The sequence below is a fragment of the Gavia stellata genome, chromosome 18, assembly GCF_030936135.1.
Source record: "Gavia stellata isolate bGavSte3 chromosome 18, bGavSte3.hap2, whole genome shotgun sequence".
Taxonomy (NCBI): Eukaryota; Metazoa; Chordata; class Aves; order Gaviiformes; family Gaviidae; genus Gavia; species Gavia stellata.
This window is the reverse complement of record NC_082611.1, coordinates 1,013,376-1,039,533: the sequence shown is the minus strand read 5'-3', so window position 1 is coordinate 1,039,533 and position 26,158 is coordinate 1,013,376. Positions and strand designations below refer to the sequence as shown.

Here is a 26,158-nt window from a genome sequence, read left to right as displayed (position 1 = left end):
GGGCACTTGCTGCCCAGGGCCCGGCTTCGCCCACTCCCACCGGGGTCCCCCCCAGGATTTGGGGGCTCTCAGCAGGATCCCCCCCCGAGCCGGCATGGGGCAGCCAGAACCCTGGGGATGGGCGTGCCAGGGGGGTGCCCGCAGTGGGACTGAGCCCCAGGACACCCCAGCCGGTCCCTGGGGAGGGCTGCAGGGTCAGCAGCGTGGGCACTGCAGAGCCACCGGTTGGGGCAGGCTGTGGGGACGGGGGGGCACGGGGGGACCCTCGGCTGGCGTACGGCACCCTGCTCTGTGCCGCAGCAGTGCTGCCCGGGGCCACGGAGGCGGGAGGCTGCCCCGGCACAGCTGGCGGGCGCCGGGTCTGGTCCAGAGGGATGTGGCCGTGCTCAGGGGAACCCTCCATGTCGGGTGGCCCTAAGACCCCTGTGGTCGGGTCTAGGGCTCCCCCCGGGCCGGGGGATGTCACCCCTGCGGTGCCAGCCGTGGCAGTGGGGACAGGCAGACCCAACCCCTTGCTTGCAGCAGGCAGCAAGGTTGGGCCCATCCCCATGGCTGGCTGGGCTGTGCTGGCCACAGGGCCCCCATGGCCACCGGCCCCCAGGGACGGTGGAGAGGGGCGAGGGGCAGAGTGGGGACCCTGCCAAGCAACGTCCGTCCCGTGCCACGGGCGGGAGTCAGAGCTCCGTCCTCCTGCCAGCCCCTGCCCTGGCAGCCCCTGCCTCAGTGTCCCTGTGGGGGTCAGCAGCCTCTGCAGCGCCCCCGCAAAGGGCGATGTCCCGATTGTCCTCCGTGCTGGGCTGTCTGTGGCCAGCGCGAGGCTCGGGTGGGTCCCTGGGCTGCTGTCGCCTAGCGGGATGGTGGCACCCGGGCCCTCCCCAGCCCACAGCTCCGGGGATGAGGGGCCATGTGAGACCCTCTGGCTCTGCACAAGTGCTGTCCCCATGGGGCTCCATCCCAGCAGGGTGCTGGGGGACCCCCATTGCCCCCCGGCAGAGCCAGGTACTGTCACAGAGGATGGTGAATGGGAGGGGGTCCCCTGCGGAGCTGTGGCACCTTCTGCCGTCACATTTCCTACAGGGTCAGTCCCGGGGCTGTATCTGGTGGTAGGCGCTGTGTCCGGCTCCGTGGGAGCTGGGGCCCCCGTGCTGGTCACCCCCAGGCTGGCCGGAGACAGACGCTTGTTGGCTGCAGCTGCCTGCTCAGCGGTGCCTGCAGAGAGCGGGGTCCCTGGGCGCTCGGTGGCTCCTCCATCCCACACCGCGGGCCCCGTCCCCTCCCCGCCTGCCCGGGGGCCTCCAGGGCTCCCCTGGGGGCTGGAGGGCTCAGCAGTCCCAGTGGGGGTCCCAGGGAAGGGCAGCAGCTCAGCCTCTGTCCCCAGCCGCCCCAAGGCCTCCAGCATCGGTGCCTGCCCTGTGACAGCTCCTCGCTCCGGATCTACGGGCAGAGGCAGAAGTGGGGGGACACTGAGCAAGGCTGATCCGCGGCTGGCACCCCACACCCGCCAGCTCAGCACCCCGGCCCCAGCACGGCTCTGATGCACGTGGCCGGCGTGCAGTGCCACAGACGAAGGGCCACGAGCGGGACAGTCCCAGCCCCGGCAGTACCTGTCCGGCAGCGCTCCCCCACCGCGGTCCCCAGACGGGCGCAGGGGACGGCAGAGCCCAGCGTGGAGCCCGTCCCACTGCCGAGACTGGGGCAGAGCCGCGCGCAGCACTCCACGATCACTGGGGAGAGAGGGGAGAGAGCAGTGCGCACCGGGCATCGGGCATCAGCACCGGGCCCCCACCGCCCCAGGAGCTGCCGGTGCAGGCGGGGGGCTCCGCGCCTCCCCTCCGTTAACCACGGGCAGCACTGCTGGGGGAGGCGCTCGGGAACGACCCAAACCCGGCTGGAAACCACCTGCCTTCGCCTCAGCAAACGAAACCGAATCCTGCCCCATCCAGCCACGCTCGGCCACGTGCTGGAAACGCCCGTTTTGCCCTGAACCAAACTGCCGTCCGGCAGTCGCCACGTGCCAACGCCGGCACCAGCAGGTCCCTGGGCAGAGCGCGACACCGGTGCCAGGCCAGCGCCAGGCCAGCGCCAGGCCAGCCATCGTCCCGGGCAGGACTCCGGGTCCCCGCTGCGGGGTGGCTGCTCTCCGGAGGGAGCGGGCGGCTGACCAGGCGTCGGGACGGGCGGTCACCTGCCTCGGTGGGCCCGGGGCTGGGGTCACCGGGAGCCCCTCGGGCCCCGCTCGCCACCCGCGCCTCGCCGGGGCTCCCGCTCCTCCTCCGGCGGGTGCGGCACCCGCTGCCCTCGACGCCGCGGCCCAGCCCGGGCTGGCGGTGGGGCACGTGGCCCTCGCCGGCCGCACCCCGGTGTCCGCCCCGCCGCCCGCCCGCCACGTGCCCCCGGGACCCCGCGGCCGAGCCCCCCCCACCCCCCCCCCCCGCGCGTCCCGATGACACTCGAGCAGCCGCCCCCCCCCCGCCCCCCGCCCCGCTGCAAGCGCGGAGCCCAGACCCGCCCGAGCGCGGTGCCTGTGCCGGCTCCGCCACCGCCGCAGACCCCCGAGCCCGCGGCACCCCCCCGCGAGCCCGGCATCCCCCGCCGAGGGACCGGCGGCCGGTCCCGGGACCCCGGGGCCCCACGGCGGCGGCTGCGGGGCCCCCGCCCGCCGCCCTCCCGGCCGTGCCCCCGCCCGCGCCCGCCGGCCCCGCGGGGGGGGGGGGAGGCGGCGGGCCCCGGCGCTCACCTGCGGCGGCCAGGAGCCGCGGGAGCCGCGGGAGCCGCGGGAGCCGGAGCCGCTCCATGGCGCGGCGGCGCTGCCGGCTCTGCCGAGGCGGCGGCAGGAAGCCCCCGCCCGCCCCCGCTGCGGCGGGGCGGAGGCGCCGGGGAGCCGCAGCCCCCGGCCCGGTCCCGCCCCGCCGGCACCGCCCGCCCCCCCCCCCGCGCCCCCGGCAGCGAGTGCGGGAGGCGCGGGACGCGCGGCCCGGAGGGGCACCGGGCGGGCGGGGGGGGGGCTCGGCGGCGCCCGGCCGCGGCGGGGCCGAGCTCGGGCTGCGGCGCCCGCGGGGGGGGGGGGGGGGGCACGGCCGGGCCCCGCACCCGCGCTGCGCGCTCTGCGGTGCGGTCCCGCGGGGACGGGAGCCCGGCTCGGCACCCCAGCGCCCTGCCGCGGGCCGCAGCGCCGTGCCGGTGCCCGGGGAGAGCGCCGGCACCGCTCGGCTGCGGGCACGCGCTGTCGGCCCCCGCTCCTCCAGCCAACGGGGTTATCCCGGAAAAGCCGCCCTTAGGCACTGCCGGGGCTCCGCGGCCGCGGCTGCCCCCGGGGCCTTCCCCCGCCCGCCCCGCTCTGCCCCTCGCTGGGGCGGGGGCAGCGGCTGCTGCGGGGCACCGCCGGCTGCATCCGCCCGCGGCTCCTTCCCCACCGCGCTCAGGGCCGCCCCACACCGGGGGGGTCTGCAGCCACCGTCACTCCCGCCGCGGAGCGGGCGCCTCGACACCGCCGGTGGCCAAAACGACTGTTTCCTCCCGGTTCCACCGTGCAGCCTGTCCAGAAAACGTTTTAAACACGTTGGGGGTGAAGGGGCGATTAAGGAGTTTCCAAAGGCACGGGCCTCGCACGCGAGGAAAGCAGAACTCGGGCCCTGAGGGTCACCCGGCTGGCCGAGGGTCCGGCACCGCGCGGTTTTAGAAGCGAAATGCCGCTCCAGAGGAAGCCCCGAGAACACCCGCACCACACTCAGGCACCACGTGCCGCACCGACAGACCCGGGTCCCTTTTCCATCCTCCGCCACCCTGATTGCCAGAGGAGGATACGTTATCCAGTGACACTTTCTTGGCTCGCAGCCTAGCAGCGCCTCTTTGACATATGAAAGTGTTTCTTGGCTCAGAGGAAAAACTGTGTAGTGTCCAGAAATAACTCGTGTTTCTGTCTCGGGAGAGATTTAAAGCAAGCCTCCTGTGCTGAGATTAGTTGGGCTTACAGAAACACCGATGTGATTTTGCTTTCCAGCAGCAAGGAAGTCATTCCCCCCTTTATTTTCCATCGGGAAAGCAGAAGCCTTTCAAATAAATAGAACTCGCTTGTTTTTACCAGCACTGATGGAATGAACAGTAAAGGCAGCAGAAGGGCGGTTCACCGGAAAGAGCAGGCACAAGCAGCGAGATCAGGGAAGAGCGATCACGCCAGCGGCAGAGGGCACAAGCGGTACAGGTGCTGCTAGCGCTTTCAGACACACAGGGAGGAAGAACCGCAGAACGCTCTCAGCGAGATGCACTCGGAGCCCGAGCCCTCCCGCGCTTGGCAGGTGGTGCTTCTACCCACAGGGGAACGGCCCCGGGCGGGCAGCAGCCGTGCCGCCAGTGAAAGCCTGGGTTAGAGAAAGGCGTTTCTAGCGAAGCCAGTTCCTCATCCCTGAAGTGTCCTTCACACCCTCAACACCAGCACAGTGACCCGCTGACAGCGTGAAATGGAAAAGCCATCAACACAGCATGGTTTTACATATTTATTCCTTTTTTTTTTTTCTTCTTTTTAAAGGACAACACATTCAGACAGCTTTAAATACAACGTCCAAGTACAACTTTCCGATGAAAGCAGCAACGGTACAGCATGTGCGCTTACATTCACACCCGCTGACACCAGCCCAGTCCTGGTGGTAGAGACATCTCCTGTTAAAAAATAAAAATCCACATATTTAGTATTTCATCAACCCAGAACTACCATTTTAAGGCACAAAAGAAGCAGGTCAGGCAGAGACAAGACAAGCTGAATACCAAAAGCAGGCAGGTAAAGGAGGCCACCGGTCTTCCGGATCGCTAGGATTCTCCCCTTGGCTCAGAGAGCAGCGAAGGGGCACAGCTCCCCTGCTGACGCAGGAGGAGCGTGTGGGGGAGGCCACAAGTGTGGGGGGAGGCCAGAAGCGCACACAGGAACAAACAGGAATGGGGACCGATCTGCTGCTGCACGCTGGCCCGAGGCCATCGGCTCATTTCCCCTGCAGCCCCAGAGCACCTCAGGGCAGTTGCTCCAATAACCCTTTCCTGCCCGTTTCCTTTCCTGCTCCAGACTCCGGCTGCGGCTGGCAGGGAGGAAATGGTCACCACGGGCAGCTGGGAGCTGTGCTATCCCACACCTCTGAAGCTGCCGACCCCGCATGCTCTGCGCATGGCCGAGGAGCGCTGAAAAGATGGACTTTCATGACTAAAGTCAATTAGCCACCTACTAAGAGACCTGCGGATAACCTCAGTGCTTGAAGTGCCACGCAGGGCGAGATGAAAGGGCGCTGAGCCCCCCATCCTCCCTCCAACAGCAGATGCCTCAGGAAAACACATACACTTTATCCTCCCCGCTCAGAGCGGGCAGCTGCTGCCAGCTCCCTCCCAGACCTCCCAGACTTCTGCCTGCCCTACAGCCGTACGGTGTCCGGACACTCCCCTCCACAGGCGTCACACGTGCACGTGCGCCCGAGACACTCGCAGGAGCACGTTTCTACTTACCCGGCTTTGAAGAACTGTTTTTTATTCGTAAACATCCTTCTTATCTGCAATGTAATCTACAATCTCTTGTGGACACATTAACTTTTCTGCATCTCCATCAGGAATTTCAAATCCTGGAAGAAAGTGCACATATTTAGGCCAAAACAACGGAAACAGGAGCAAGGCTAAAGGAAGCAATTACTGCTGGCTCAGATGCCTGCAGCTTGGCAGGGGACAAATAGGCCAGGGCTGCTGGGCCAGCCGGAGCCAACACTCCACTGCTACGCCGAGCTTCAAGCTGCCTTCTGCCTTACGTGACGCTGCTTCTGGGTAAGGGAGAAGGCAGATGTGGTAGGGCTGCCAAGGCAGACGCGGCAGGGCTGCCGAGCCAGCCGGCGAGTGCCCCTCCCGCCCCGCTAAAGCCACTAACGCCTTCCCAGAGCTCCCACAGCCACCGGTGTGCGACGGGAAGGGGATGTTCTTGTAACCCCAGACAAGCCAGAGCCCAAAGCCCCTCAGGTTTGGAGTCTGCCACTGAGCATACAGAGCCGCAGCTGGGGGCCGGGAGCACAAGGGCTCTCGGACGTGGAACTGGTCAGAAATATGTTCTAGAAAATTTAGGTTCTTCCTTCTAGTCCACATAGCCACACATTAACACTCCACCCACGGTACACAGTAAGTGGATTAAATACACAGCGTTAGCGAATGCTCTGGAAGTGAAACACCTGCCTAAGCTTTAGAGAACGACCAAACCCTGGGGACATTTATGACCCAGTGTGACCAATTAGGCACATACTCCAGAATTTAAGAGCTTTAAAAAAAAGCATGAAGAAGCCCAAAATGAAGTAAAAAGAAACTTGGAATATAAACTAACAACAGTGTTTTTTTCCTAGTAGCGTCAAGTATTGAGGATGAAAAGAAGTTCTGGTGAAGAAAAACCTGGAGTATCTGTGATTTCACAAGCAGGAGCCAAAATCAGCTCCAGATGCAGCCTTCATGCTAGATCTAATCTCTGCCACCCTCCCTTACACACTGCTGTCCCCCACTCTCCCCCTCCCCAGCAGTACGACGGGTGCTGTCCGGGAGGGGTGCAGGGAGAAAAGCTGTCAGGGCTCCCAGAGGGACCGAGCTCGGAAGCAGAGAGACAGACACCTTCTCCTGACTCCCGCCGGTGCCACCAGCGACCAGCGCACATTCTCACTGACTGAGGACTGCCTGATTTTCTTTGAATTACATCAGAGAAAAGTCAGTGTTACTATTCACAGAAAAGAACTAATGCTTGTTTGCTACAGCTGCGCTTAAGGATTAGCCAAAAAAGGTAACGATGGATCCGAGCATGCACAGCTCTGAATTACCGAATTCGTCTTCCATAGCCATGATGATTTCCACTTGGTCCAAACTGTCCAAACCCAGGTCTTTCATGAAGTGGGACTCAGCCGTGAGCTAGAGGAAGGAAAATCGAAAATCAGCTGGCCGCAGCCACTTCAGCGCGACAGAACCCGAGACAGGACCGGGTTTAACCGGAGCCTTCGGCCTTCCCGGCCCTCCCCAACCCGCGAAACCCCGCGCCCGGCCCGCACGCCCCCCGAGGCGCGGGCACTGCGGGGCCCCGAGCTCCGCCCGCAGAGAGCGGCTGCCCGGGGGCGCACGGCGCTGCCGGCGGCCCGGCCCGCCCGGGGACGGACCCGCCGCCCCCCCGGCCCGGCCCCACTCGCCTTCTCCGGGTCGATCTTGTCGTACAGCTTGAGGACGTAGAGGACGCGGTCCTTGATGTCCGCCAAGGTCAGGGGCGGCAGGTCGGAGAAGCGGCGGCACGGCGGCCAGGCCGCCCGCGGCACCTGCAAGAGACCGGGCAGCAGCGGGCAGCGCCGGGCCGCCCGCCGCCCCCTGCCCGCCCGCCCGCCCGCCGGCGCCGGGCCTTGCCTTGCCTTACCTGCGCCAACGGCCGCGGCGGTGGCGGGGCCGCGCACGGCGGGGCCCGCGGGCGGCGGGGACAGAGGGTGCCGAGCGCGGCGGGCCGCGGGGCGGCCGGGGGCGGCCGGGGCAGGAGGCGGCGGACGCAGGCCGAGAGGACACGGGCCGCCATGGTGACCTGTTCCCAGCGGGCACCGCGCGCTCCCGGCGGCCCGTGCGCACGGCGGCGCGGGGCGGTGCCGCCACGGGCCGGGCGCGGCGGCAGCGACCCCTGGCGGCCGGCGGACGCGCAGAGCGGAGCCCCGAGCAGCCCCCCCCCCGCGGCGGAGCCCCGGGCAGTCCCGTCTCTCCCCATCCCCGCCCCCCCGCCGCGGAGCCCCGGGCAGCCCCCCCGGCACGGCAGCAGGCACGGAGTCGTTCCAAAGCAAACAGGTTTAATGGCGTTGCACACACCGAGGCGCCAGCCCGCCCGGTGCCCGGCCCCCGAGCGCACACACAGCCCCCCCGAGCCCGTTACCGGCGGCCCCGAGGCGGCAGCTGAAGCGCCAGGCTCCGCCGGAGCTGCCGGCGAGGGGGGCCCTCGCCCCCAGCCCGCTGTCAGGCCGCTCCGGGCTGGGGCTGCCGGTAGCGGTACAGGCAGACAGTCCCATCCCGCTGCCCGGCCAGCAGGCAGGCACCGGTGGTGGCCCAGCGGGCCAGTGCCCAGCTCGCCTCCGGGTCCGGGGGCAGCAGGGCCGTGCACTGCCCCAGCAGCAGGTCCCACACGGCGATGGCTCCCGATGTCAGCACGGCGGCGGCAGAAGCATCCTTCACGTCGCCCTCCAGGTACCTAAGGCGGTAGGCAGAAGGGTCACGATGCTGCAGTTTGTTTGTCAAAACACCATCACATCACTCTTTGAAATCAGCTCGTTTTTAACACAGAAAATTAACAAGCAGATTTAAGCCAACGGTGGGAAGCCAGGTTACGTGTTGTATCCTCAGCACCCCCGAGAACCAAGGATGTCAAGACAATCCTGCCGCAGCCTCGGAACATACTTGAAAACCGTTCAGCAAGCCAAGACCTCAGTCTGCCGGTATTTGTGCACATAGGAAGCATGATGATGGACGTAAGCGCATTGCAAGACCGCGTCTTAAACAGCTTAGTCTTCAAAATGCAAGACATAGGAAGGAAAAGGTCGTCTGGCCGCACACAGCTGCTTAACAGAAATAAACCCGGCAAAGCGCTCTTCAGCGGCAGGGGGGCTCAGCGCGCCTCACGTGCAGACGTTTTCCCAGGGGGGTTTGCCTGATGAACCCAGTTACACCCTTTCCACGATCACTTCGTGGGGGGAGAAATGTACAAAAGCGAATGGCATGCACAAAATCGAGCCTCCCCTTTGTCAGCAGAGCCCCTTGCCGCGCAGTGACGCCGGGAGCTCAGAGGTCAGCGCGCAGACTGGCGCAGGAAGCGGGCAGGAAACAGCCAACACCCTCGCCCCATTCCACCCTCTGTGCAGGACAACCGTGCAGTGACGGATGCGGCCTCCTTATCATCAGCAAGATGGCAATGGATCCCTGCCAGCAGCGCTACTCAGCTCGTTAAGTGATTCTCCCCCAAAACCGCCTCGAAGGAGCCACGAAGCCGGCACGCAGAGTCCCCGAGGTACTTGCCTTCCCGCATGCCCAGGGGGGAGGGAAGAGAACATCACTCCCGCGCTCCTGGCTGTTTTGGGGTTGAACGCTATCACGCGGAATGCAGGGTTTCCACAGGACTCACTCTCTTTGGCATGTGGATGACTTAGAACAACAAACAGAAGGCCCTGATGCACAGAGGAAAAAATACATCACTAAAAACAACAGCAAGAGGGGAAAAAACCCAAAGAATTTTCCAAAAATTAATTGCTACGTTCTCTCTATAATCAAAGCCCCATGGACAGTGATGCATTACTTTTACTGAATAAAACAGAAATGGTTTACTTTCCTTATCAAATTAGATAAAAACCAAAGCAGCTGCTGACTGATAAGGGCTGGTACAATACCACAGAATGACAGCTCAGTGACCCAATGGATTTATGCACTTATCTTTCCGCCTGAAAAAGCTAAACTTGCCGTAGGATGAGGTGACATTTAAAGTAAAATTCCTGGGCCTCGTTTTAATCCCTAGGAGCTTATAAATTTAACAAGAATTCCATGCAAACCAGCACAGCTGAAAACAGCAGCTCTCAGAACAGCCACAGGCCAGCACGAAATACGCTGGGATAGAAACTCTGAGGAAGTCTCCCAAGAGCCTGACTCAGGCCGTCATTGTCGGACAAGACATGCTTGTCCCAAAAGGTTAAATGCTCACTGAAAACAATCCAATCCTTGATAAAGTACAAAAATCCATCTGGAATCACAGCACAGTTGGAAGCCGGTGGGAAAGAATCATTAGTAGGAATCTTGGTTTCAAACAGTTGATATCCTCGGGGTATATGGAAATAATAACCACTTCAAACAGGTTTTCCGACAATGGCAGCGTGCCGTCACCACCACGCTGGCAGCTACCCCCTGGTGAAACGGAAGAGACCAAGCACCAGCACTGGGCAACAGTACTTCTGCTTCCCACATCCAAGATGCTGCTGCTTTGGAATACACTTTGAAGCACCACTCATTTTATTAGTATGCTGCAGAAAGCCAAGAATTCGAGGTAGCCAGTCTGGCTTATTTCTCCTAGTTAACCTATTTTCCTTTGAAATATCTTCAGTGTATCTAAATAGAGCTGATATTTCAATCCACTCTAGAAACCCTAATCCTTTAAGCCCCCAGCACAGTTAGTCAGTGCAGTCCATGCATAAACTGCGTGTCATGTTTCACGTACGTACAGAGTCGGAATATGCTCGATGGCAGATGGAAGCTGGGTAGGAGTAACCAACGTGCATCTTCTTCAGGAGCTGGCCTGTTTTCAAATTCCTGCAGTTGGTGAAAATACAAATTCTGACTACATTTCCGTCCTCTGTCTGTTATTTTCTAATCATAGTTACAGCACTATGCAAGATGGACACATTTTTGGTTTCACATAAACCAAACAAAGACAAGAGGCCACAGGAAGAGATGTAATGAATATGATGCAAAAGCAAGTGGAATTACAGCAGCACAGTTCATTCACTATCTGTCCAACTGTACAGAAGTTAAAGTGCCAGACGGTAGGCCCTTCAACAATTACCATTTCACAGGCAAATCAGCTGCCAGCCAACACCCTGATACAACGTCTGCAGCTAGCTGCCACAGCCACCACGTACACCTGCAAGCTAAATCATTTAATTTCAAAGGAAACACTGACCAAACAACAATGCTGTTCACTGCAGTGGTGCCAACCAAGGCGTCTCTCATTCCTTCCACTTCGGCAAAAGCTAAAACAGTTTCTTCGGGGGGCATCAAAGTCTGTCCGTCCTTGCTCCTGAATAGCGGATTAGCAAGTGAGAAAAGGCAGTCAAAATAACAAGTACGTGTTCTGCACTCAGCACATCTGCAGAAAGAAGAGGAACCCGACACTTTGCTACATCTGAGATGTTTCCTTCCTTTTCTTCCACCTGCCACACTGAGACCACCCCAAAACCAGCAGACTCACCTTCCTGTCTCTGAAAGCGATACTATTTCCACTTGCTGCTCTTGCATGGTCCTGCTGCTGCTGACCAGCCTCCTATCCTTTAGCCCAAGAACAGCTTTTATGTTTCCAGTTTTTACTAGTGATTGCTTGAGTGAGCCGGTCTCAGAAGAATAAAGCAAGAGCCTAAATTAGAGAAAAGTACGCCTAATGACAGAAGGAAGCATAACTCAAACATGCCATAGCATATAAAAATAAGCATGTGTTTAAACAGTCTACCACCTCTAGGGGAGAATAAGCAAGTCTTTATGGTCGATTTTTAGAAATCCCTTCCACATTTTCCAACTGTTAAAGCAACTGAGAAAGTGACACATTAATAAGAGATCATTTCAACTACTACACAAGAGGAGAGTTAAGCTGCAGCTATTCAGGGTGCAAAGCGCTAGTAAGAAATAAATACAAGACCTTATTTCTCCAATCTCCAAATCTCCCAATGCTACACACACGAGATTACAGGTGTCCGGCAGAGGAACGATCTGTATTACGGGAATCTAGGACAGCAAAACAAGAACTCAGTGTCACCCACAATGTCCCTTTGACTTTATTTCCATTTTCTAGAGTGTTTCAAGTAAATTGATGTGGAGCAGAACTAATTTTCAGATCCTTCTGAAGAAGCACACTTAGATTAACAGCTGGACTCTCTGCTGACTGTTTACCTAATTAAACAATCCCTATTGATATAAGAGACAAAAAGCATCTCCAGGGAGCATAAGGGGAAAGAGCACAAGTCAGTGCAGCCACCATTCAGTACATGAAGTATCAAATTCCAGCAGATAACACGCGACCATACAAGCTACTGGCCTTCTCCATCAGCAGTGCAGATCATTCTTCTCTGTTGCCTGATGGAATGAAAAATTTATGCCACCTAAAGAACTCACCTTGCACCCAAGACTGCAAGCTTCTTGTATCTTGGGAACTAACACGCTGGGGCAAGAAAGTTGCCCTAAATTCTAGAAATAGGGATTGTGTTCCTACCTCTCCAAGCTGCCAAGTATAGACCTTTGCCCAGCGGTCGGATGCCAGAGGTTTCCACAGGGAGACAGAACTCTCACAGGCAGTCACCACGCACAGCTCTCTCCTGCCAGCTGCTTCCCACCACATGGTACTCACATCCACAGCGCAGGAACTTGAAGAATCCTGTCCAAAGCAAATCAGCACTGCTTTTCTTCTGATAGACACGGTTATCTAACCTGGAGGTTCAGCCCAAGAAAAAAGCTTGACATTCAGCGTGATGAGAATTTGAGGCCAAAACTTAACGGCTATGCTGTTTAATTTTGAGTAGAGTGCCAGTAGTGCACCAAGGAAGACAAGCCTGGTGGGTTTCACCCTCAGAGCAGCAAATACATTGGCTCACTTCACAAAAATCACTTGTCATTTGAAATGACAGGGACATGGCACAGCTCAGAGCTGGGACGGGACTGGGGGTACCACGGCACAGCCACCACAAAGCCCGAGTGCCACCTACCTGCAGTCATGCACTTGCTTCCCTTGTTGCACAAACGGGAGACAGGACTGGCAGTGGCACAGAGTTTAAAACTGAACAAAGCAAGGGCCTTCCCTTCTCCCTTGTGAAAAAGTCTTCAGCTTCAGCTGTATTATTGTTGGCTGGTTGTGCTAACCCCCCCAGACTTGCTTCTGGAGCAAAACTTTGCACTTTGGTTTGGAAAAGCTAGAGGTGACCCAGGCCCCGGCAAGCTCATCTGGAGTTCAACGGGCTTTCCCACAGATGTTGCTTCCTTGCCTGCCAACCGTTCTCTACGCCCTACGAGACAGAGGATGGCGGAAGGACATCACTGCAGGAAGATGACCTGAGGGCTCAGCTGTGCAAACAGTCCTGGGCAAGATTTGCCTTGGTTGTGGCATGTACAAGCAAGGCTCCGTTCCAGAAGGGTGCGAACATCAACATGTGTATTTGGCAGTGCCATAGTCCCTCACAAAATTTGCTCCTTACTGGGTTACTTAGTGTCTGAAATGGTGACAGGAGGCCACAGGAGCCACAGGGCAGGCAACAGGGGTACAAGGGCTGAGATCATTTTACCTGAGGCCAAAGAAAAATGCAGCAGTTCTGTTTGTTAAGACATTTGCATGTGTTTAGACATTCATTATTCAGAATCAAACACTGAAATCCTTTGTCAGTCAAAAGGAGGTATACAGCAATCTAACTTTGCAGCATGCTTTACCGCAAATGAAGACAGAACTGATTAAATTAGACAGCAATCTATTTTGTTCAACTAGCTATTCTGCATTTTGTATTGCATTTTTGTTAAACTTGGTATTAAAGAGCTGCTACTGACTCAGTAAACAATTATCTGATCTTACCCCACCTTTAGCTTTGATACAAGCTGCAAGCTCTCTTCTCTCAGGCCATCAAGCAGTACCGGAGTCAACTGTTCTGCTACATCTTTTTTCTGCACAAGCAAGTAAAGAATGAGGATAATTCAACTTTGAAATTACATTCAGCACCTGCAAGAATGAGGCAGAAGCATGAATTCACTCTGCATGCAGTTGTTGGAGAGCTATGGTAGGAGCACCTCTTTTTGTACTTGCATGTCTTTGAAAAACAAGAGATCCCAGACAGGTTATTTCCTGGTGTCACCTGAAAATTGTCTTCCACCACTTTGCATCTCTCAGCCTTCAGAGACAAGTCATTCTCTCAGTACCCATACCGCATGTCATTTAACCTCCTTTACCAAGTCCTAGCTGAAAAATTTCCTTAAGGTAGACCAACACTATGTGGGTACCAGAAACTTTTTGTTCATATACGTGTTTCAAACACGCATCCTGCAATAAGCATTGAAACCCACATCTCCAGTTTCATTAAGCAGGATTTTAAAGAATTTGCTCTTGAGGTCAAAAGAATTTAGGCAACAGATGAAAACCAAACTACCAAGTCAGCTAAAAGACAGCATGCAGGGCTAGCATACAAAGAGGTCTTTCCCCTGAAGTCAGGTGAGACTCTGGAAAAGGGGATTCGCCCACAAAACCACTGGCTTAGTACCCTTGGCAAAAAGGCCAGCTTGTTACCTGTTCAGGAGAAGTTCTGCAGGATCTCTGCTGTTTGTTCTCTGACTGCTGATGCTTCTCCAAGGCCACAGCCTCATCAGATTTATTATCGGGACCTCTTTCAGCCTCTAACGGAAATGCTGTACCTTGTTCCTCTTCTTTTCTAGCAGATCCTGCACCACAGCTGTCCAAGTGCAACGGAATGGCAGAGTCTTTGCATTCCCCATCATCCACAACCTGGGCAGACGCTCCTTTGGAGGAATGCAGGCTCGCTTGCGGGGGAGGTACAGAAGGTGCATTGGGGAATACCTCACTGCTTACCGATGGTAAAACAGCTGGGGTTGCACCCACGACAGGGAAAACAGATGAGGAAATCTCAGTCTCAGGCTGAGTGGGAGCATCAGCTAAGACAGTCCCTATGGGAGTAAATAGCAATTCATGCGTGGAAAGTTCCTTCTTGGAAGCTGGGCTTTCTACATGATGTAACTTGGGCAATCCATTTTCGAAAGGCGAAATCAAGTTACTTCTGAGACTTTTTCCTTCTGGATTCATTTGTGCATCTTGTGCGTCCTCTGAAGCCACACCATCTCCAAACACACTAGGAACAAAAACCTCCAAGTCATTCACAGGGGAAGATTCTAATTTCTCAAGTTTTAGTAGTCCAAATTCCTCATCCGGTAAGTGAAACTCTCTGATACCCAGTCTGGGGGCCAGCCACTGGAGACTGCGGAAGGAGAAAAGAGAGCCGCAAGTATCGGGGTCCATAGCAGGGAGGCCAAGAGAAGCAGAACCCTCTGAACCCGTTGGATAGCTACATCCTCTTTTGCTCTTATCTAGACAAAGAAAAACACAAGAATACAAGAGAGAACACCACATCATAAAATAACCAGCAACTAGCCTTTTCAGAATCTCTCATCCACAGTGTTACTCTAATCTATTTTCCAAAAAAACCCACCCAAAAAACGCCATATCCATCTTAACACATGGAGGTGGCACTTTTCTGAAAAGACATTACACTCTGCAATTGCTCTGCATCAAGCCTTCAGCTAAAAGATTATTGCCAAAGACCGACAGAATTGACCGAGCGCTTGGTCAATTTGTTTTGTTTGGTTTTCTCCCAACACTTTCTCTTTTCACAATATTCACAGACCCTCAGACTGTCATCCTACTCTTTGTGTTTCACACTTGTCAGCCCTAAAAAAAAAAAATCATTAATATGTAGACTTAGTTGGAGAAACAGATTTACATCCATTTGCTGGAAAATCAGTGTGCACAACATTTGCTCCAACAGCAAATGCAGCTTAAGAAGTTCTCAGCAGCCCTGCTCCTCGTCCATGCATTGCTGTTCACTCCCCGTCACTGTGCAGAAACAGAAGTTTCTGGAATTGTTGAAGGAACATGGGCACCACAATGATCTAAATTTTTTTTTAAAAAATCTCTTATTTTAAAAAAATAATAGTTAACCCATATCAGATTTTCTTGAAAAAAAAAAAAAAACTGGCAGGGTGTGAACAGCAGTGCATGCACTCACTGGGACGTTTCCCTGCCTTGCTCTCGGGCTGTAGCTTTAGGGAGTGCTTATATTTGATGAAGTACCTTTTGAGACTTGACTGGCTCTCTGTCTGGCAGAGGAACGCAGGGAGCGGCGCAGAGGGACATCAATCGCCGGGAGCTGCTCAGCCTTGCAGGCTCCTTGCACGCGCTGGTTCTTAACATGCTCCACTGGATGTTTATCAGCCTGGCACACAGTTAAGTTTGCTTCCAGATCTCCTATATGGTTGGCAAAAGTTTCATTCCCTGGGTTCAGAGAATCGCTGTTCTGAAGTGGATTTTGAACCTGTTCTAACAGAGTCTTACGGCATTTGCCAGGCACTTGGCTTCCTGCAGGAGGAGGATCAGCACTCATTGGCTGTAGAGTGCCAGTCACTTCTGGCTCTCCAGACCCAAGAGCTGCAGCAGCAGACGATCTTCTCTCATCGGAAGATGATTTTTCAAGATTAGCCTCACAGTTTTCCTTTTCACTCTGACACTCATTTGATGGCAGACTACTGCTTTCCCTCGTTGTTATGAGATCCAAACTCGCTATAAGCTCCTGTGACACTTGATGCACAGGGGGTTTGCAGGTGGACTTTCTTCCCTTTTGTTTCCTCTGTGATCGTCTCTGATCTCTCTTTATGCTAGTGATACCATTTTGAGAAATCGATCCAAGTGAAGTGCTGCTACCACTGGATGCAGAGAGAGATTTCTGAGGACTACTTGAATTTGCTGGATCATTTTCTGCGCCAAGAAAAGGGAACGGCACGACCCCTGACTCCAAATCATTTTCAACTCTTTCTTGGGAGGGCCGACCTGAATTTGTATCTTTCTGCTTGCACTTACTTCGCTGACCTTTCTTGCTTCTGCCCAGCTGGCTAAGAATTACAGCATCGAGGTCCACTTTCCTCTGGCAATTAGACATGCGTCGCGTTGTCCTAACGTAGTATTCAACCGGAAAAAGAAGCCCTTCAACCACCGTGCAAGAGTTCAGTGAGCTTTCAGGAGCTGTCACCTTTTCTGGACGAGAAATTCTTGACCGAATTTCAAGCTGTTGATTCTCCAACAGTTCTTCAACGTTGCCCAGAGCAAGATCTGTAGGAAAGGGATTTAAGCTATTAGTGCCACTTTGATTTCCTTCATGGCTTTTGCTCTCATTAGTTACAGTATTATTTCCGTCAGCAGGCAATACTTCATTTTCTGACATAAAATCCAAGAGCTTATGTAATTCTCCCTGATCTTCACACATACTTTCACCGTCCATTTGTTTTATTATACTGAAAGATTCTTTTCCTCCATCACCACTGGTGTCAAGTAAAACAGAGTCATCATTCTCTGAACACAGTTGTGCAGGCTCACGGTTATCAGGTGTGGCCACAGCACTCAGGGACTCAGGCTGCCAGACATCGCTGCTGTCCCTCAGCGCGCAGAGGAGCCGCTCAGGCACTCCTGGAGGGACGCTGTCTTCAAGCATGTCTTGTACAACTCCTAATGCTGCATCAGGAGGAGTGAAACTGTTTTCTTCTCTCTGCACAAGGGCTGGTCTGGATGCTCTTTGAGCGTTTTCCTCAGTGTTCGAGAGACCGCTTCGCCTGAAGACTGGTGACCGAAGTTCCTCTGTACTGGCAATTTGATTTTTCACCTTTTCATCAGCGCTGATTAGATGCACATCACGCACTGATTCCCCTTCCTCCGATACCAGAGCCTTCGTCCGTCTCCTCAGCTTCATCAAGCTTCTGGAGGTTTGGGGTTTTTTCTCCTCAGGGGCAGGCCTAACAATTCCGCAGCACAGGTTTTCCGGGCTAGCCTGTATGCTTTCTGCCTGCGAGCTGTCCTGCAGGCTAATCTCATTATTGGAGAATTCGGGTACATGTTTAAATGCGACAGATGTTTTCTTCTCTGCGTCAAGATCAGAGCAGGTTTTAGTCTGTAACTGAGAAGTTTCATGTTTGTCAGCACTAGGAGATATGTTATCTCTAGAACCTGTGGGAAAAAATGTCGTATGAGTAAAGTACTCCCAAGTCCTGTCCAAGAAAAACATCACACGGTAAAACTAGGCGACTTTGTTAGGAGCGCAAGAGTGGGATCTTGCAGTCGGGATCAGAGAGCACTGCAGACCTGGCGAGGTGAAAGGAGAGGAGATGTTACGGCAGATGAGGATTCAGCAGCAGTGGAAAGGCCGGGCGTGGGCACGGGGGGGCAGAGGACGTGGCAGCAGCTGCAGAGGGGGGACAGCGCAGCCCGGAGCCAGGCGGTCAGCAGAGCTGGGCTCCGTCCCCGGCTCGGCAGGACGGGCCGCGGGGGCACAGAGGGGCGACGGTGGCTGGGCTGGGCTGGCCCCCCCCGCCCTCACCGGCCCGGACCCGCCGCCTGGGCGAGGACAAGGGGGAGCACACGGGGCCCGCCGGGCGCTCCCGCCGACCCGCCCCGAAGCGGGAGGCCGCCTGCCGGCTCCTACCTGCGGGGCTCCGCTCCCGCCGGCCTCCTTCCGCCGCCGTGCCCCGGCCGTAGCTCCGGGCTCTCTCGGCTCGCCGCGCCCGCTGCGGACACAACACCGGCGCGGGGCTGGGACCGGCCTCCCGGCACCTCCTCCCGCGCCCGGCCGGGCCGAGCCCCCCCGCCCCCGGCCCGGCCCGGCCCGCTCACCCGCAGCCGGCTGACGGTCTCGCTGTACTCCCTCCTCAGCAGCGCCAGCTTCTCCCTCAGCTGCAAGACACAACGCACCGGGCTGGCACCGCCGCGCCGCGCCCGCCGCCCCGAGCCCCGCTCGGTCCCGCCCGGCCCCGCACCTTCTCCTTCTCGGCGCCGCTGAGGGCCCCCCCGCCCGCCGCCTCCCCCTCCGCGGCCGCCGGTCCCTCCATGGCCGCCGGTCCCTCCATGGCCGCCGCCCGCGGGAAGCGCGCGGCGCGCGGGCGGTGCGTGCCCATGGCAACCGGGCCGCCATAGGTCGCGCCCGCGGCGGAAGCGCTCGCTGGCGGGAGGAAGTGACGTACCGGAAGCTGGGAGTGGCTGTGCGGAAGCGGCGCCGCCATGGAGCTGAGCGAGATGCTCTACAACAAGTCCGAGTACATCGAGACGGTGCGGGGGGCCGGGGCCGGGGCCGGGGCCGGGGCCGGGGCCGGGGCCGGGGCGCCGACTGAGGGGGTCGAGTGGGGCTCGCTGGGGTGCGGCGGCGGCGGGGCCCGGGAGGCGTCTGGGGGCTCCGAGCGGCCACGGTGACCCGCCCTTTCTCCCCGCAGGCGTCCGGCAATAAGGTGAGCCGACAGTCCGTGCTGTGCGGCAGCCAGAACATCGTTCTCAACGGCAAGGTAGGCGGCGGGCAGGGGGCTGCCGTATCCCCCCGCCCCGGTACCTCGCTCCGCCCTGCAGTTCGGCTGGGTGGGAGGGGAGCGCGGCCGAGCCGCGGGGTCCCTGTCACCACCGCAGCAGCACCCGCGCTGCTCTGCTCTCTGCTGACAACCGCAATCTGCCCCGTGGTACTGGAGCTCTGCTCTCTGAGAACACAAACAGAGCTTCCTCTGCCTGCGAGTGGATCGTGGTGCTTTGATCCGTGCAACAACGTATTTCTGTTTGTGCTTAAGCCTTGCCTTGTGTATTGGCTCGCTTTGTGCAGCTCACTGGCATGATGGGAGCACAACTGGTGGTTCCAGGCTCCTGTGTCATTTGCTTTGTACTCACTTTTCTTTTCACTAAGAATCGTCTGTAAGGTAACGTAATCTCACTGGAGTGGCCTGACCTCTGCATGAGTCTGTATAGGAACTGGTAACATGGGTAGAAATTGGAGCTCATTTATGTTTCTTTTCTTCTCCAGACAATAGTTATGAACGACTGCATCATCCGCGGTGACCTGGCAAACGTACGGGTTGGACGACACTGTGTGGTGAAAAGCCGCAGTGTCATTAGACCGCCCTTCAAGAAGTTTAGTAAAGGGTAAGAGGTCCCCTTTGTTTAGGGAAAATGAAGATAAAATCTGTACGCTTAAGAAAATACATTGGTTTGGCTGAGATCTGTGTTCAGAGGGCTGTGTTGCTTTTGCAACAATTTGCAGAAATATGTCCTCTAAACCTGCCATTTCCTCAAACTTTCAGGTTTCCCTTGAGGGTTAGCATTCCTTTCAGAGCACAATATGGCTGGGATATATTAAAATAGCTAAGCGGAGAATGTTTCACTTGTTCTTTGTTTATTCACAACGTCTTCCTGTTGTTCATTTGCCATCCTTTAGAAGGAGATGAGAAAAGACCAGCTGCTGTTTAATCTTCCTTAGCATCATATCTACCTCTGGTAATGCAGCTGGAGATGGGAGCGAGACTCCACAGTGTGATTTTGGGTCTAACAGTGTCACGGATCAGTCTATGTCGTACACCTGAACAAATAACTCTCCTGTCACAGGGTGGCTTTTTTCCCTCTCCACATCGGTGACCACGTCTTCATAGAAGAGGACTGTGTTGTCAATGCAGCCCAGATTGGCTCCTATGTCCACATAGGCAAAAACTGTGTCATTGTGAGTGCCATTTCCCTGTCTTTCCTTTAAACTCTTGAGTACTGTTGAGGCTTTGTAACAACAGTGGAAAGGTATCCGCGCGAGCTGGCTGGAACAAACATACTTACACTGTGCTGTCCATTTCTCCTCCTTTTACTTCTTCACAGAAAGTGGTGCTTTCAGTTTTGCTATTCTGAGGATAGCGGGTTCAGCTGACTGCTGTTTGCAGAATTCGTCCCAACAATATTGTGGCTAATGGGACTGTCCAGGAAAGACAGCCTTTCCACAAAGTACAAGTGGAATAACGCAAAATAGTCAAGGTTGCTGTCTGCTGAGTTAGAGAAGGCCTTGCTACGTTCCTGCGTGACTTGGGTTCTAGGTTCCAGTTTGCGCATTGACATGTGTTAACATGCAGCTGCCCATACATGTGTTAGTTGAGAGCAAACAGACTTTTTTTTCCTCAAAAAAAGAAAGTGAATTCTGTTACAAAGAGTCAGGGTAAAGATTTATTCCTGTGACCCCTTATATAGAATGTGTTTTGAGCAGTTAAATTTGTTGAAAATTAGGTAACTTCTCAGGAATTAGCAAAAGCATATAGTATTTTAAGTATAAACTTTACCTAATCTCTCTTTTAGGGTCGTAGATGCGTTTTGAAAGACTGCTGCAAAATCTTAGACAACACAGTACTACCTCCTGAGACAGTAGTCCCACCCTTCACAGTCTTCTCGGGCTGCCCAGGTATGCTCCCTCTAACTTTACTTGCACAGAAGTGTGGATAATGTGCGTATTCTTACTTTAAAATGAGATTGGTATGACAAAGTTGCCTATTAGCATTCAGTGCCTAGAAATAAAGGTATTGGGCACTTGATGAACTGAAAAGTGACAATTTTAACTTGTGAAACTCAGTGCTTTAGTGTACGTTAGGTAGGATATGTTTACTCAGAACAGTATTACTAAGATGCCAGCTGTGGCCATCCTGTACAGTAAGCAACACAGCTTTGCAGGCTTCTGGAACCCAGCAGGCATTAGGCTCTGGCAAAGGGAGCGCTCCTCCTTCCGTGGTTTCTGGGTTTGCAGGTATTTCAGTGGTTCAAACGGTAGGAAGTCCACCTGCTCATTATTCATATGTTAATAGCGAGGTAGGTACATTAAACTGTGATATATGAATGTTTAGTTCCTGCCCATCGACCTGGCTGTGCCGGAGATCTCATTGTACAAATTGCACAGTCCATCGTTTATCTTCTGATAGTGTTTTCCGGGGAACAGCGGAAGCTGTTACAGAACCCAGCTGCAGCAGTCTGTCTGATGCCCATCCCAGGGGGTACAATGGGAACGATCCTACTGTATCGCTTGACGTGAGAGAAGAGCCCTTTGCTGCTCTACTAGTATTTACTTACAATTCAATCCAAGTCACTGCTTTGAACGTTGCATGGAAGCTCATTTCTGTTTTCTTCTGCAAGAACGCTGATGGTTGTACTCTTGTTGTTCTTCCAGGACTCTTCTCTGGTGAACTCCCAGAATGTACCCAGGAGCTTATGATTGACGTCACAAAGAGCTATTACCAGAAGTTCTTGCCGCTCACTCAGGTCTAGTAGCCTATTTACCGTGTTTCAGAGCAGTAAAGGCATGCGGGAGTATTCTGGGGGCGGGAAGAGGGATATTGTTCAGTGAGACCGGGGCACAGCCCTCCGCTGTTCCTGAGCACTTCTGTGAGTGTTCCTCAACACTAATGGTCTGGCCAAGCAGTCCCTCGTGAAAGCTGCTGTGTCATGTTGTTTAAACTTTGTATCTCATTTGAATGTAATTCATTCCATGTTGTCTGAATTGTGCCATTAAATGTTCTGGAGTTAGGAAAGCTGATACAATTCCCTTTAGGGCAGCATCTCCTTCCTGCAGCTGGGGAACGAGGCAGAGTTGACCACGCACACTCTGCAGCCTAAGCTTGTCTTTCATGTCAATTCTGTTCCTAACCCAAAGCAAGTGGGTTTACATTTGCTAGAAGCGTTCTCTATCCTAGAATGGAAGTGCTGTGTGGCCTATGTGCCTGTCATGGGCAGTTACTTACCAGGGTTCATTAGATCCAGTGCTTTCCTTCAGCAAAATATTTGCCACTCTATAGCACTGCGTGTTGAGGTGGGTGGCCTCTTCCTTTTCTCCCTGTGGACTGAGATTCTCTCCTATAGGGACAGGGTATTGTTCATCATCTTTAGGCTTTAGGACTTTTGGGTGACATTGAAACCTGTCTTTCTAGACCTTGCCTGACAGGACACTTCTTAGCTTTTAGCTCTTAAGGTAGACGTCAGTCCTGTGCTCTCACCCGTCACGCAGGGTTAGCACTCTCATGGCCAATGAATGTTCTGCTTCCTGAACATCGCAGACCTTAAAGAGCCAAAGGGCTTTGGAAGGAGGATTGCCATGTCACTCACAGAATTCAGTGCGGCAGAAAGTGGGTAATCAAACGCAGAAACCGGAGGTGGGTGAGAGAATGCTGCAATTGTCCCCATTTATTATTCTGTATCTTTGCAGAAAGCTCTTTGGTGCTTCTCTGCATTACAAAACTGAAGAAGGAGATTCAGACTTCTTGAAAAGAGTGAACATTTCATTTTGGATATGCAGTAGAGCAGGAATAATTCTTGCTGGGAGCAGGTCTGTGAAAGTTGGGGACAGCTGGCACTTGTGTGCACCTGACTCAGTACCAGACAACTGGCTAAAAATGAATCTGCCTGCTCTGGTTGTGTTATAGTAAAGCTTAGCATCGTTCTTCTCTAGCTTTTAAAACTGGGGCTCCTGCATGTTGTAGTGTAGCAGCTAGGGCCAGGACACATATGAGTTATGTAGTAGGTGTATGGCTGTGAGCTCAGCAGCCCTGGAGCCTTCAGCTGTTCTGTATAATGCAAAGTGCCCATACACCTTAAATAGCAAACAGCTGTACAAATACTAAAGTGTGTAGTAACTACTGTTAATCAAATGTAAAACCACTGACTGGTTTGTTTGTATTTTTATTGTACATAAATTAAAGCCTCTGCAGTTTTTCAAGCGACTCAAGGTTGTGACTCTTCAAATCAAACTTGAGACTAGAGTGAGGTTTCTGCTGTGCCTGGGCACATGAGCCGCAGTCTCTTGTGCTGTGACTATTACAGTGTCGGTGCATTAAAAAAGTGAAGTACAGTGTGAAACAGCTTCTTCTTTTTGCCTCTGAGCTGATGACTTTCACCCACAAATGATTCCAGCATTGTTGTTTTATAATGGCTCTGACACAGACTGTCTTTGCTTCTGTTCTTTGTGCTGAAGCTAGAATCCTAAAGCCACCAGGGTGACTGTAAAATCCTCTCTTCAGCACTGAAACATTAGGCACACCTATTTGGTACAGCAGTAGCTCCGGTAGTGTTGCTTCAGGCACTTGGAAATGGCCACTTTTTGGGTCTAGCCATCCCAGATGGCGTGACTCCTTTTGCATCTGTACAAAAAAACAGGAGCTGGAGCCAGCTTCTCATGGCAGGGAGCGCAGCTGGGACGAGAAGATGAGATTCTGTGGTGAAGCTGCAACAACCTGGCTGGTACCACTGAGCTCTTCGATGCAGTGGATCGGTTAGGTCATGTCTGTCAGGTTTCGACAGAGGTGAAGTGTTTTACTGGAAGCCCAGACTCAGCGGGACTGTTGTACCGCCTAGTCCCATACTGGCTAGAAATGCCTGTTCAGTGGCAGCTGCGTTCCTCAAGTCCTCCTGAAGTGGGAGTGGAGACAAGCGCAGAAGGAAGCTGTGTTCTTCCTGCAATCCCCTGTGGGTTCAGGGGGGTGTCCGTGTGAAAGGCCCAGGCTCGCCACTTTTTCCACCTACGTGAAAAAGTATTAAGTGTTCCTTGTGTCTGTACTACAGGCAGCTTCCTAAGGGACTTCAGTTTCCAAAAATGTTTAGTTTCTGCTGTTCAGGATCTGACTAGCCCTTTCAGAAGCCATTTGCAGTGAGGGGCTGTAGGAGGCCTCCCCCATCACAAGGCCTGACGGGTTTGGGGATTCTTGCAAGATTTCCTGCAAGTCAGAGGTTTAGGGGTTTATGCTGCTACTTGCAAGTACTACTTTGCCCTTTTAGCTTGCCGTCAGCTGTCTCTTAAGCGTGGGAAGCTGCCCTGTATTTGGTCAGGAGGGGGCTGTGTGTGCTGTGTTGCCATGGTGTCACTTCAAAGTTTCAACACCACATAGTACATTTCACCGGGATCGCTTGATTAATGGCCGCAGTTGGGCAGCATGAAGCTAGGCTGCTGGCATGGGAGAGAGGTGGGAAGAGGCGGCTGCCAAATTACAGGATGTGAGTTTGAGAGTGAGAGTGGGATGGCAGCTGGAAGCGTCTGAGTGATGCCTTTCCACGGTCACTTGAGCAGCACAGCTGTAGTGCACGGAGGGATACGTCACTGCACAGTTACATGTTTCTTGGCCTACTCTTCCTTTTAGCAGGCTGAGATGACCCTTCTGCCTTAATTAAAACCTCTTTTATTGTCTCTGTTAAGGTGGCCTCTGCCAGGGTCTAAAACCAAGTCGCCACTGAAGATCTCAAACACTCAGCACTGTTAACATTCCTTAGATTTGGCCACTTTATCCTCCCGTCCTCCGAAGCATCCCTCTGACCTGGGCTCACCTCTACGCCTCTGCCAGCTCTGGAAAGATGGAGTGTCAGTGGGTTGCAGTGTGCTACTACAGCCCTGGGAAATTATGAGTTTCTGATGGCAACGATCAGTCTAGCGCAGTGCAATCAAACGTGACTTCCAAGGGAGGGCTTTGCTGCGTAGCCAAGGAGGAGCTGCAGGTGCATGGGGAAGCATGCCCCTCAGGGAGGGAAGTTCCTTCTTTCAGGAATCTTGTACAAACAGTGATCACTTCAAACACTGAGTCGCTGTATTGCTTCATTGATCCTAGGTGCTTTACTCCCGTTTGCTCTGACCCAGACGGGCGGGTCGTGCTGCTTTTATTTCAGGGCGTTCAGAAACCTCGGGAACACACACCTTCTCTTTCACTTTGCCTCTGCTGCGAGAGGCTCTGGGCTGGGTGCTGATGGCTCTTCAGAACTGCAGCTGCTCAGCGTAAGGAACGGCCAAGAGCCACTGCCCGTGAGGGGCTGTGCAGGAAGGTAACGAAGTGGAGGCTGTGTCCACTTTGCGTGGAGCAGAATTTCCCGAGGTGATCTGGCTCCGCTGGGGGAGTAACAGCTTAACTGTTGGCTGCAGTGATCTGCAGGGCTCGCAGCTTGGTCCCGTGCGCTGGCCTCTCCAGGCCACCCTGGAGCGACCAGTGGCTTGTGTCGGTAGTTAAAGGCCAGCTGGCTGTCATCTGGAGTAGCCGCGGGTCCAGCACATTGCAAAAGCATGGAGTATGCTGGCCAGGACCACCTATTCCTTGTTAGCCAGGGCTGAAAGAAGCAGCTTTCACTGATGGGGAAGGGAAGGCGTGCAAGGTTGAGTCGCCGTCCTCATCCCGGTTTCGGCAGGGTGGGACCGTGCGTGCCTGGTGGGAGAAGGCAGGCTCGCGGGCCGAGGCGCTGGGGCTGCGTTTTGTGCGGTTCTTGGTTATTTTTCAGTGGCGCTCTGTTCTGCGCCAGCGAGGTCAGGGGAAGGGGTGAGAACATCCGGCGCGGTTACTCCTCTTGGCAAGTGGCGTCAGAGCGCGGGAGCAGCTCTGGGGGCCCCAGGGCGGCGGTGGGCCGCTGCCGAGGTTGGTTCACTGGGCAGTGTGTCCGTGGGGTGGGTGGGAATAGGAGAGCGCAAAGATCGTTAACGAGGTCAGGCACGGACCCGCTCAGCAGCCACAACGTCACCCTCGGTGACCGAGGGGCACCGGGAGCGGGTGGGATTCTACAGAGTAAAAATCGGCAAAGGGACCAGATTTTTGGGTCAGCGTGGACATGTGTTCTGTGAAGGGGCCGTGCCTGCACGTGGGAGTGTCACAGAAAGCTGCAGGGGAACGAACTGCCTAATCGCAGCTTCCGTCCCAGAGAAAACCACGCCAGGCACAAGCTCCCAGGCGAATTTCCCTTCACGCAGTACTTCGTGCCCCGGCCCGGGGAGTCCCGTGGGCGCGGGTGAACGGCCGCAGCCCGAGCGGCGGCGGGGCCGCATCGAGCCCGGCGGGGGCCGGGCCGGGCCGGGCCGAG

The 26,158-nt window shown here is 55.2% G+C and overlaps 3 protein-coding genes across 4 annotated transcripts; 1 reads left to right on the top strand and 2 right to left on the bottom strand.

Annotated features, from left to right (window-relative positions):
• Positions 1 to 4,480: 4,480 nt before the first annotated feature.
• On the bottom strand, positions 4,481 to 7,549 carry NDUFAB1 (NADH:ubiquinone oxidoreductase subunit AB1). Its single transcript, XM_059826519.1, has 5 exons — positions 7,397 to 7,549; positions 7,179 to 7,301; positions 6,819 to 6,906; positions 5,485 to 5,597; positions 4,481 to 4,656 (listed from the first exon to the last, which is right to left on the bottom strand). The coding sequence occupies exons 1-4, from the start codon at positions 7,547 to 7,549 to the stop codon at positions 5,506 to 5,508; spliced, it is 456 nt and encodes a 151-aa protein (XP_059682502.1). The 3' UTR covers positions 4,481 to 4,656; positions 5,485 to 5,505.
• Positions 7,550 to 7,974: 425 nt separating this feature from the next.
• PALB2 (partner and localizer of BRCA2) lies at positions 7,975 to 18,462 on the bottom strand. The gene is made up of 13 exons (XM_059826567.1): positions 18,325 to 18,462; positions 18,182 to 18,241; positions 17,994 to 18,075; positions 15,599 to 17,518; positions 14,024 to 14,835; positions 13,324 to 13,407; positions 11,975 to 12,136; positions 11,405 to 11,490; positions 10,964 to 11,125; positions 10,676 to 10,792; positions 10,218 to 10,305; positions 9,028 to 9,176; positions 7,975 to 8,206 (listed from the first exon to the last, which is right to left on the bottom strand). Exons 1-13 carry the CDS (start codon positions 18,460 to 18,462, stop codon positions 7,975 to 7,977), a joined length of 4,092 nt encoding a protein of 1,363 aa, XP_059682550.1.
• A 103-nt stretch (positions 18,463 to 18,565) lies between these two features.
• Positions 18,566 to 24,542, top strand: DCTN5 (dynactin subunit 5). Of its 2 annotated transcripts, XM_059826336.1 has the most exons (7): positions 18,566 to 18,613; positions 18,775 to 18,843; positions 19,347 to 19,465; positions 19,925 to 20,036; positions 20,651 to 20,753; positions 21,510 to 21,601; positions 24,522 to 24,542. In XM_059826336.1, the coding sequence occupies exons 1-7, from the start codon at positions 18,566 to 18,568 to the stop codon at positions 24,540 to 24,542; spliced, it is 564 nt and encodes a 187-aa protein (XP_059682319.1). The 2 variants fall into 2 exon arrangements, with proteins under 2 accessions (XP_059682319.1, XP_059682318.1); XM_059826335.1 differs by lacking the exon at positions 24,522 to 24,542 and having other exon boundaries at positions 21,510 to 22,573.
• The last annotated feature ends 1,616 nt before the right edge of the window (positions 24,543 to 26,158 follow it).

Excerpts from the sequence above, each read along its gene's own strand:
- NDUFAB1 (XM_059826519.1), bottom strand. The coding sequence starts at position 7,549 with ATGGCGGCCCGTGTCCTCTCGGCCTGCGTCCGCCGCCTCCTGCCCCGG. Across the intron at positions 7,302-7,396 it reads CGCCGCGGCCGTTGGCGCAG|GTGCCGCGGGCGGCCTGGCC; the intron begins GTAAGGCAAGGC and ends GGTCTCTTGCAG. Across the intron at positions 6,907-7,178 it reads ACAAGATCGACCCGGAGAAG|CTCACGGCTGAGTCCCACTT; the intron begins GCGAGTGGGGCC and ends TCCTTCCTCTAG.
- DCTN5 (XM_059826336.1), top strand. The coding sequence starts at position 18,566 with ATGGAGCTGAGCGAGATGCTCTACAACAAGTCCGAGTACATCGAGACG. Across the intron at positions 18,844-19,346 it reads ACATCGTTCTCAACGGCAAG|ACAATAGTTATGAACGACTG; the intron begins GTAGGCGGCGGG and ends TTTCTTCTCCAG. Across the intron at positions 20,754-21,509 it reads AGTCTTCTCGGGCTGCCCAG|GACTCTTCTCTGGTGAACTC; the intron begins GTATGCTCCCTC and ends TTGTTCTTCCAG.
- PALB2 (XM_059826567.1), bottom strand. The coding sequence starts at position 18,462 with ATGGGCACGCACCGCCCGCGCGCCGCGCGCTTCCCGCGGGCGGCGGCC. Across the intron at positions 14,836-15,598 it reads AGCCAGTCAAGTCTCAAAAG|ATAAGAGCAAAAGAGGATGT; the intron begins GTACTTCATCAA and ends TTCTTTGTCTAG. Across the intron at positions 8,207-9,027 it reads CCCCCTGGGCATGCGGGAAG|GTACCTGGAGGGCGACGTGA; the intron begins GCAAGTACCTCG and ends CTACCGCCTTAG.